The 11,511-nt window shown below is 30.5% G+C and overlaps 1 protein-coding gene across 1 annotated transcript in view; it reads right to left on the reverse strand.

Moving 5' to 3' along the window:
* The window catches only part of LRRC28 (leucine rich repeat containing 28), a 183,212-nt gene that overhangs the window by 143,095 nt on the left and 28,606 nt on the right, over positions 1 to 11,511 (reverse strand). Inside the window, exons 4-5 of the mRNA XM_051981023.1 lie at positions 4,584 to 4,621; positions 3,811 to 3,948 (exon numbers count right to left, since the gene is read on the reverse strand). Coding sequence (XP_051836983.1) covers positions 3,811 to 3,948; positions 4,584 to 4,621 — 176 coding nt within the window. The remainder of the gene's footprint in view (positions 1 to 3,810; positions 3,949 to 4,583; positions 4,622 to 11,511) is intronic.

Genomic DNA, 11,511 nt, shown 5'->3' on the forward strand with positions numbered 1-11,511 from the left:
TCAACCAAAGCACAGTAGCTAATGAGGAAGTGAGTATTAAATAAGTCAAGGAGAAGGTAGCAGTTTTTTATGCTGTTAGATCATGGATTTCTTACTTCAATAAAGCTCTTGGTATCTTAGATCAAAAATGTCAAACATATGGTCCATGCGCCCACAAAACTCTCAAGTACAGCCTAAATCAGATTAAATGTAATTGGCAAATATTTAACAAAATCAATAAACATATAATAAAATATAAATAATTTCAACATGTGATTTTCTAAATCAGTATGTGCCCATGATGATCTTTACACATAGTTTAATGGTCCTTATTTCTACTTAAGTTTGACACCATTCTCTAAAATCATGAAGAAAACTGTAATTCTATGATTTTTTATGAATAATTCTTATTTTGGAGAGTTTTAACAGGTCATAATAACAGTTTAAAATGTCTAATCCTCCATCTTGATCCATATGATCCAATCAGAAGTTGTGAACATTCAAGAAATGCAAATTAAGTCCATTCTTAAGATTTTACTTAATATCTATTAGATTGGCAAAGAGGACAAGAATGAAAAATGAAAAATGATGAAAAAGCTAAAGGAAATCAGACATATTAATACACAGTTGGTGAGGCTTTATTGATTCCACAATTGGGAACTATGCCCCAAAAGTAAGTCAATTGTTCATAACATTTGACCTAGCAATACTTCTACTAGGCATATCCACTAAAGAGTTCAAACAAAAAGAAAAAGGACCCATATGAATAAGAATATTTGCAACAGTCATTTTTGAGGTAGCAAAGAACTAGAAACTAAGTTCTTGTAATTATGAATAGCAACAGTGACTAAAGAATGAGAACTATATTTAATCATATTTAATCCAAGAAATCAAGGATTTGCATCTTTACAATACCTATAGGGTTTTTTTTTTTTAATTTTCTGATTTATTTTAACCAAGATTTTAACATATTCGTTTTCTTTACTGATTTTCAAAGCATGCTGACAATTAAAACTTATATTGTGTCTCCAACACAAATACAGCTACTTTTATATTTTCTGACCCCCTTTCTCTGGGAAAGCTCTCAAAATCCTAGATTCTCAGTTCTATGTGACTTTGGGGCAGTGACTATAATTAAATTATTTTTTGGGGGGATGTATTTTCATTTTGGGTAGGACTGTATTAGTAGTATAAGAAAAGAGATGGGTTATACAAGATCACAGATCTAATTAATTACCATTTACACAAAATCTGCCTTTCTTACAAGCTATGTTATTAATATCAAGTGTATTACCATTCTTCCAGTCACCAAGGTTCAAAATCTCAGTTTCATCTATGACTTCTCATTCTTCCTAATACTACACACACCCATTCCCAGCTCCCACACTCCCCCAAACACATACATACATACATACATACATATACATACATACATACATATATATATATATATATATATACACACATACACACACATAATCATACACACACACACACACACACACACATATACATACATAATCAGTTACAAATCTTGGTTCCTACCTCACATTGTACATCTCTGTTGCCTTTTCTTTAAATTTATAGTGCCATCACCTTAATAATGACCTTCTTTCTGAACTATTACAATAGCCTCATATTTGGTTTGAAAGTTGTTTTTCAATTGATTCTCCACAGAGATGCAAAAGTAATTTTCCTAAAAGACAAGTCTGACCAAGTCACCAGTGCTATCTGACTGACTTCAGGATCAAATATTATTTTATCTTATCTCATTCTTTTAAAACTTGTATTTTCTTGTTGAAATTTTATAAAGTATGTGAATATTAATATAATGCTATGCATATATCATTTAAAATAAACTTATACATATGGAAGCATGTTCAAAAATTTTTTACTGATGGGTGAGAAATCAAAAAAATTTGAAGACAATAGATCTATATAAAGGGTAATAAAAGTCATGGTCATATGAGTGGTAAGAACAGAATGATTATGAAATATATTAAGCAAATAGAATTGATAAAATTTGGCAACTGATTGGATCTGAGAATTGAAGAAAAAGGATGACCTTCAGGTTTATGAATCTGGAAGACTGAAAGATCTTGGAATCCTTAACAGAAATAGGTTAGTTTGGAGGAAGGATGGGTTTAGGAAGCTGTTTCGTTTGGGATATATTGAGTTTGAGATACCAGTGGTACATAGAGATAAAGATATTCTTGGCAAAAAAAAAAAAAAAGAAAGAAAAGAAAAGTCTGGTCTGAGAACAATAGGGATGGAATTTGGAGTCATCTGCACAGAAATGAAAATTGAGTCCATAGAAGCTAATGAGAACACCAAGAAAGAGTTGGTAGGATGAAGAGTAGATGAGAACCTAAGCATAATTTAAAACAAAATGTTAACCTTTTGTCATTGCAGGGTTGCTCAATAAGAGAAAAAAACTAACATGATGAAAATATGTTGAAAGGATTTATTCACAAAACTAGTTACCTTATTATTTTTAATATAATAGTGTCAAAATATACTTAAAATTCTAAGGAAACATAAATCCTTTATGAAATCAAAGTTCAAATTCCAACACTGTGGTTAAATAAATCAAAAGAAAAAATATCCACAATATACAATGTACGTTTTAATATAACATTTTAAAAGAAGCATTTGATAGAAAAAGCATAGTTAAAATAATTTAACATAGCAGAATAAAAGTTCTAAAAACATGGTTTGGCATAGAAATATCAGATAATATATTCTATTTTACATGTCCCTTTTTGGAAACAAGCAAAAATGGGGGTAGACAGTACAGAACAAGAGAGATCTTGAAGGTGCACTCTTAAACCTCTAAAAATCATATTATTATTGGTACTCTGATTATATAAATTGCTATCTTGGCTAAATTTCATACTAAATTGTTATGAATGTTTCCCCCAAAGATCTAAAATAGTGACTTTTCTCATAATCTTTAAAAATAAATTCACTTTACTGGATTTCTAGATACCAGACATGATAAAATTTAGTTATCATTAAATTCCATCCCAAATTCCTATTTTGTATCAGATTTTTATTTATTGTATTGATTTTTAAAAATGAGCTATCACATGAGGGTTTTGAAATAATTTCTTTAAAAGAATTTTTTATTAAAATGACTGTTATTTTTATAACAAGATTTGTATGACCTAAAGGTCAAGATTAGTCATTTTCTTAAAATGTCTGGACAACTTTTATAGTTATGCATTTGTATCATTTTTTGAAGGTTTTTGAAAACATTACAAATAAATATTTCTATAAATAATTTTGGATATAAGAGCTTTATACAGATGCATAAATGCTTAATAAATGGTGCTATTAATTCCAGATTTTTATTTTAATTTTTGCCACAAGCTCTGGATATAAATTTGATCAGGTCAACATGAGCAAACAGATCAATACAATTAAGGTTTATTAAGCCACTTCATACACATATACATCTATTTGCATAAAGATATATGTGGGTGTTTGAGATATATATACACAAATATCCGGCACTATTTTTTAACATCAATTTCTCAATATGTTAAATGGAAGAAAATGCCATCTTTTCCTATATTATTAAAATCATGAGAAATAATTTTTGCAAAGTACAAATACTGCTTGTGGTTCCATATTAAACACTTGTACATATTTTCAGGAAAGAAAGTGCTATTAGTCATGTTAACCGTATTTCTTAGTAATCCCTTTTAGAAGCTTTGTCTTCAAATAAAAAAGACAATTGTGTACATGTGTAAGCATATATGCAAAAATGGATTTCTAAGGGTCTGAAACTATAATCTTATCATTGACAAGTCTTAGATTGTGACTCACCTGGAGGTAAAAATTTTAGTTGGTTATTAGCTAATCGAAGGTGACGTAAGGACCTTAGACGACCAATCTCTGGGCAAACAATTTCCAAAGCATTGTCACTCAGATCCAGACACTGGAGCTTTACAAGGGAACCAATAGCTTAAATGACACAAAACCAATAAAAAAAAAGATTTTAACATATTCAGACATTAATAAGATTGTTTTATTAAAATACTTTAAAATTAATATCCGTGTCTAAGTTGATTGTAAGGTAGTAAAACCATAGGTTTAACAAAACATTATAGAAGTGTATGCTCACAAACTCAAAATATAATTTGAAGAGAAGGAACAAAAATTAAAAATATGAAAATTCAGATACAAGGAAATACAAAAGGTCATTTATTTGCATTTGGGACTTAATTTGAAATAAATTGTATAAAGTCTAAAACAAATGAGGAAGATTCAAGGTTTAAAATAACCTATTAATATAACCAAACGAAAGTATTAAGTAATAATTAACACAGGGAAAGGTTGGGACTTAGGATAAAGATTTACTAATAAAAGGATGCATTTAGTTTTTTCTTTTCCTGAAATCAGATAGGAAAACCACAGCACTCTAGGTGCAATTTTAATACAAAGGTGGTAAATTTAGTCCACATAACAACACAGTAAGAAAGCTGTAGTAAACTCCTTTGAGGGCTCTACAATGAGCTTCTGGAAAAAAAAAAATCCCCATCTTAGGAAGCAAAATCAGTACTAGATTGTATGCATTGCAAAACTGCAAAGGAACTTACCTTCAGGTACAACAACTATATTATTTGAATGAAGGTACCTGGATAAAAAAAGAAAACAAAATTATAACTGGTTTTCTTTATTATTTTGTTAAATCACCAATTGGCTTAATGTTGACTTAGAAACTTATTAAAGGAGATAAGGGTTTTATTATATAACTCTTATCAGGTCATAACTAATTACAACAAAACTTGGAATCACCATAGAATCTATTTTCACATTCCATTTAAACTATGATACCATCAGAAACCCAAATTTTCCTAGTAAGTTGTGGCTACTACTGATCACATTAAATATTATTCACCAACACTACAATTGTTTGCTCTAATAGCAACTTAGCTATTAGTATATTGGCATAAATGAGGAGTCTACAGAATGAATAAATTGGGGAGAAGCAAGGGACCATGCTTCATTTTATATTCGAATCCATCAAATGGTTTAGTTTCCCTAGTCACAAAAAATGATCAGTTTACAAAAACTAGATTTATATGAATTTTCAGGGACATATCTGTACATAATGAAATCATAAAGTAATCATAGAATATATAATGCAAGGATGTCCAGTATGTCTAAATAGGTGCAAGATGCGGACAATAAATGGCAAAAGTAAAATTTGTTTCTAATTTATAACATCCTCAGAAATATCAAACACCTCTAGAATGTAATTTTCTGTCTACGAAATAAGCTTTAATAAACAAGAAACTAAATTTTTATTTTCTAAGTTTTAAATATGTTGACGAGTATAGTCAGCTCTAAGGATAGGAGCAATTTTACAGCTAAGTATCTTTAGCACACTCTGGTGGTAAATAAAGACAACTACTATCATTTGAACATAGAGTCTTTCTTACAAGGCTATTTAATAACTGATATTTATGGAATAGATTAACATAAGAGAACATGCACAGCATTAATTTAAAAATATAAACTGATTTGGTTAACTATGTGGTAAACATTTAGATGGCTTTGTTTCTATTCCTTTTTTAAACAAATAATTTTTATTTTCCCAATAAATACGAAATACTTATTTTCAGTCTAATTGTATTACTGTAATTTCAGCTTCACTTTCACAAATGCTAAAAGAATCTTGATTGCCTTTGAGGATAAAATAAAGGAGAAAAGTGTCCATATGGGGACTAATAAGCATAAATACAGACAGAAATTTATGTTAAATTCTAGGGTGCTGCTTAAAACTGAAATCTAAACTGAATGATGCAGGGGCAAATAGTTGAGCGTCAGTAGCAAAATATGAGAGTAGGCCTTACCTGTAAACTCAACATCATATTCACTATGTGATGCTACATCTATATTCCCTTCAAATAATGCCTTCACATCTAACCATAAAAAAAAATTTTTTTAAAGAAACTATTGTCTAGTTAATTAAGAAAAATCATATTGGTCTGCCAAATTTCTAGTTCCAAAATAACTTAAACAAAGATATATCTCTAGCATCAACTTTTTTGGTGTATATGCAACATTTTCAATCTTTTATAACACTCAGCAGAATTTCCTGCCTCTTATCAAATAAACTTAGACATTTTTGTGACAAAGAACTAAAGTAACTGAAATGCACATATGTAGCAATGTTTCATTAGTCTAAAAATCTAAATGAAAAATGAGGAGCAAAAGAGTAGTTTTATACAGTCAAGAAAATAGTTGGCTATTTTTATGTCTATTTTGTTTATATGAGGCCCATCTAAAAGTCCCAATCAAAAAAGTCCATATCTTCTCTGTTCTACTTTAGCTACATATACAGATGGCTACAACCTTCACCATAACATCATTCACAAGTTTTTCATTTCTCTATTTATGAACTCTATAATTCCTTTATTTGTTCATTTTTTTAAAATCATTCTAACTTTTCCTATGCCTTACAACCCTTTAATCTTGTTCTTCCTCCTAATAATGACATCCATTCCCTCTATTTCTCAGTTCTTTTTTAAAAAATGTTATAATATATTTTAATCCAATGTATGTATACATATTTATACAATAATCTTGCTGCACAAGAAAAATCAGATCAAAAAGGAAAAAAATGAAAAATAAAACAAAATGTAAGCAAATAATAACAAAAAGAGTGAAAATGTTGTGTTGTGATTCACACTCAGTTCCCACAGTCCTTTCTCTGGGTTGGAACTGGCCTCAATTGTTGAAAAGTTACATCCATCAGAATTGATCATCATATAATTTTGTTGTTGTGTATAATGTTTTTCTGGTTCTGCTCATTGTTGGAAAGTTACATCCATCAGAATTGATCATCATATAATTTTGTTGTTGTTGTGTATAATGTTTTTCTGGTTCTGCTCATTTCACCTAGCATTAGTTCAGTCTCTCTAAAATCATCCTGCTGATTGTTTCTTATAGAATAATGATATTCCATAACATTCATATACCATAACTTACCTCTCAGTTTTTTCCTAGGCATTCATCCATACCCTGACAAGGCTATTTTTCTATTCCTATCTCAATACCTTGATTAACCAACTCAACTCTATATTTCTCTCTATCCTTTATTCCCTCGTTTTTTGTTTTTTGTTTTTACTGACCATCATATCTTGACCATTGCTATCCTACATTACTTCCAACAATTTGCCAACTTTTCTCCTATTTGCATCCCAGCAAACAGAGCTGGTGGAAGTTATAAAAAGTATAAATTTATATTATATGATCTCATCTGGGCTGGGCAAATATTCTATTCCTTTCTAACAGTTATGCTATTCCACTCTCCATAATAGCTGTTTCAACCCTTCTCTTTCTTCAAACACCTTACAGCACTATCTCTTCTCCACAGCTTCATGCTTCACTGAAAAAATTGAGGAATTATCTTGAGAGCTCCCTCTTCTTCCCTTTTCCTTATTTCTACATCTTCCTTTACTATTTCATCCTCTCTGATCTCATCCCTTCCTGACTCTTAAGCAAAATGCTCCACTATTATCCCCACCTTCTCTCATCTTCTCTTTGTCTAATGCTTATTTCCTTATCTAATTTCTCCTTATCTAATGCTTCATTCCACGATGTTTACAGATAACAGCACCCCCATTCTCAACAAATCTTTACTTGATTAAAAAATTGCCACTAGATATCTTCCATATCTTTCCTCACATTCATTGCTAAACTTAAGAAAATCATCTACAATGTACAGTTGGTGTCTCCACTTCATTCCCTTTCACTGATTTCTAAATCTTCTGTAAGGTAGTGTCTTACCTTATCATTCAACTGAAACTTCCCACTCCCAAGTTACCAATGATCTCTTCATTGCCAAACCTAACAGTCTTTTCCTATTCCTCATCCTTCTTGATGCAACATGTGATATTGTAAATCATTGTTTATGGATATTCTTTGCTCTTCTGGGTTTTTTGGGGGGGCTTTCTAGTTCTGATCACTTCTCATCCTCCTTTACTGGCACCATCTTCATTTATACTATCTAATTATGGATAACTACCAAGGCTTTATCTATTCTGGACCAATTTCCCTTTTTATACTATCATACTTAGGGATCTTATCATCTCCCATAGTTTCAATGATCATTTTTACGCACAGGATTCTTTTTTATATATGTAACCTGTTATCTTTCTCCTACCCTACAGCTATGAATCTCTATCTGCTTCTTAGATGTCTTGAACTGGATGTCTTATAGGCATCTCAAACTCAACATGTTATATACATAACTCATTATCTCCTTTCTCCCTTTTACAAACTATCCTACCATAAATGAAAACATCATCATCACTGTATCAGTCACTCAAACCCAAACTGGCAACCTTGGTGTTTTCAAGATTTGAAAATCTTAGGTTCTTAAGAATTTCTTGATATAACATGTCTTATAGCCATCTTCTCTCCAGTCACACAACTCTTGCTTAAGCTATTATCCTCTCTCACCTCAACTACTACAATAGTTATCTGGATGATCTCTCTTAAGTCTCTTATCACTCCAATCTATCTTCCTCTACTCAGCTGCCAAGGCAGTTTTTCTAAAGGATTGTTCTGGCTATATATACTATAGGACATCTAGTGACTCTCATCACTTCTAGGATCAAATATAAAGTCCTATTTGGTATTTAAAGCTTTTCATAATTTGACCTTTTCTTTTTTTTCCCCCAATTCTAAATTCAATTTTTCTATATATATATTTTAGTTCTAAATTCTTTTCTTCCCTCTTTCTCCTCTCAGTCATTGAGAAGGCAAGAAAAACTAAACTTATAATTATGCATTATCCATGTTTAAAAAAAAGTAAAAAAAAAAAAAAGAAAAAAAAGAGGAAAAAAACTACATTACAACCTACACTTAGTCTATCAAGCTTTCTATTTGGAGGTGGATAATATATTTCACCATAAGTCCTTTGGAACTGTGATTAATCATTGTACTGATCAGAATTTGGAGTCTTTCAGAACTGATTATATTTTCAACACTATTGTTACTGTATAATTGTTCTCCTGAAGTAAGTTTACTCACCTCACTATGCACCAGTTCTTCCCAATTCTGAAACCATCCCATTCATCATTTCTTACAACACTATGGTACTCTATCCCATTTATATACCATAACTTGTGCAGCTATTCCCCAGTTGATAGATATCTCCACACATTTCAATTCTTTTCTACCACCAAAAAAGCAGTTATATTTTCATTTATATGGGTCCTTTTCCTCTCTCTTCAAACTCTTTAAGTGCAGATCTGGGAACAGTATCAGTGGGTCAAAGGGTATGCTCAGTTTTTAATAGCATTTTGGATATGATTACAGATTGCCTTCCAGAATGATTGAACTAGTTCACATATCTGCTGATATCATTAGTTTTTCATTATTTTCTAAAATTTCCTCCAGCATTTGTTATGTTTCTTTTTTGTTTGTCATCTTAACAAATTTAACCATGTGTGAGGTGGTAATTCGGTTATTTTTAATTGCATTTCTCTAATCATTAATGATTTTAGAGCATTTCTAAATATGACTACTGTTTTAATTTTTTTTTTCTGAAAACTGCCCATTTCATAAACTTGGATCATTTATAAATTGGGAACTAGTTTAATTTTTGTAAATTTGACTCAGTCCCATGTACATTTTAGAAATGAGATCTTTGTTAAATAAAGTGACTATATATTTCTCCCCCAGTTTCCAGCACTTCTTTTCATTTTAGCTGCATTGGTTTTATTTGTACAACAAATTTTTAATTTTGGATAACAAAATAATTTTGTGTTATCCATTTTGTCTCCCATGAATTTCCCTATTTCTTTTATTGGTGATGAACTCTTCTCCTATCCATAAGGTAATTTCTTCAATATTCCAATAATTAGCTTATGATGTCACCCTTTATCATTAAATTTTTTTTGAATTTATCTTGGTATAGGTGTGAGATTGTGGTCTTCTAGTTTCTACTGACTACTTTTCAGTTTCCAAACAGTGAGTTTTTGCCCTCAAAGCTGGGGGTTTTATGTTTATCATACATTAGGTTACTATGTTTATTTGCTTCTTTTTATTCACTGATTAATCTTTGTTTTTCTTAATACAAAAAATTTTGGACAATTACAGTTTTATATTATAGCTTGAGATTTGGTACATTAATTCCCTACATACTTTTGATCTTTTATTTCTCCAATAAATTTTATCATTTTTCTAATTGTAAAAAGATAATTCTTTGGTAGTTTGATATGGCACTGAATAAGTAAATTTATTTAGTTAGTATTATCATTTTTATTATATTTGCTCAGCCTACAATGAATACTTCTCTAATCATTTAAATCTGTCTTTCTTTGATTGAAGAATGCTTTATGATTGTGTTCATATAGTAACATGGCTTCATCTTACTTTTCCATCTTTCTTATAAATCATTTTCCTCCATACATTCTATATTCTAGCTAAACTGGTCCACTTGCAGCTCATAGCACAAACCAATCTATTTCTCATCTCTGTAGTTTTATACTGGTTATATTTCAGGCCTAAAATGCTCTGCTCTATCATCTCTATCTCTTAATTTCCCTAAAGTCTTTTAAGACTCAATTCAAGTCCCATTTCTACAAAAGGTCTCCATCTCCCCACATATAGTTTCTAATGCCTTCCTCTTTCAGATTATTTTCATCTGCTCTGAATGTTTATTTTATGTCTTAGTAATTTACATTTTTCTCCACTATTAGAGCATATGTTTCTAAAGGGTTGGTACTATAACTTTTAAAGTTAAAATGAAGATTTATAACCTTTTAAAGTTAGAGTTTGGATCATAGTAATGATCCCAAATAATAATAAACATGTGTTGACTATGAGTTAAGATAAAAGATTATAAAATAAATTAAATAAAAAGTACATTTTAAATATATTAAATCTTTAGTATGATCATTCATTTGAATGCATCTTTAAGATTTTTGAATTATGAGAATTATAAAATGAAGAAACATTTCAAATGTTTCAGAGAAACAGAGTTGTTATTTAGGTCTTCTTTTAATCAAACATCAGTATACAGCATGGCCAATGAGAAACTTATAAAGTCCTGTAGAAACAGAACACTGATCTGACAAACAAGATGGCAGAGAAAGTAGCTCTCAGAATAATTCTATCATCCTATAACTTTAAAAAAATGACATGTTCCAAATATGTAGTAATTAAAAATTGCATCAAGAAGGAAAAAAAAAAAAAGTCTTCATACAATGTAAAGCCTTCTCAAATAAGAGCAGAGGGCTAAGCTATATAAAGATCCCACTTACCCTAATCACCCTATCATTGCTCATCTCAAGACCAGCTTACACAGCTTGATAGGCCTTCAGCTGTGGTAGCTTCTCTTCTGTCCCCCCCACTCTCCCCAAATTTCCCTTAATAGGGATAAGACAATGAATACTGTTCAATCAAAAGAGTGGTCATTTATGGAGAAGGCTATGGAGACCCTGAAAAGCAGAGATGACAAAGAAAAGATGTAAATCCAGTGTTTTCTTCCTGGAATTTCCACTCAGC

The sequence above is a fragment of the Antechinus flavipes genome, chromosome 2 (genome assembly GCF_016432865.1).
Source record: "Antechinus flavipes isolate AdamAnt ecotype Samford, QLD, Australia chromosome 2, AdamAnt_v2, whole genome shotgun sequence".
Classification (NCBI taxonomy): Eukaryota; Metazoa; Chordata; class Mammalia; order Dasyuromorphia; family Dasyuridae; genus Antechinus; species Antechinus flavipes.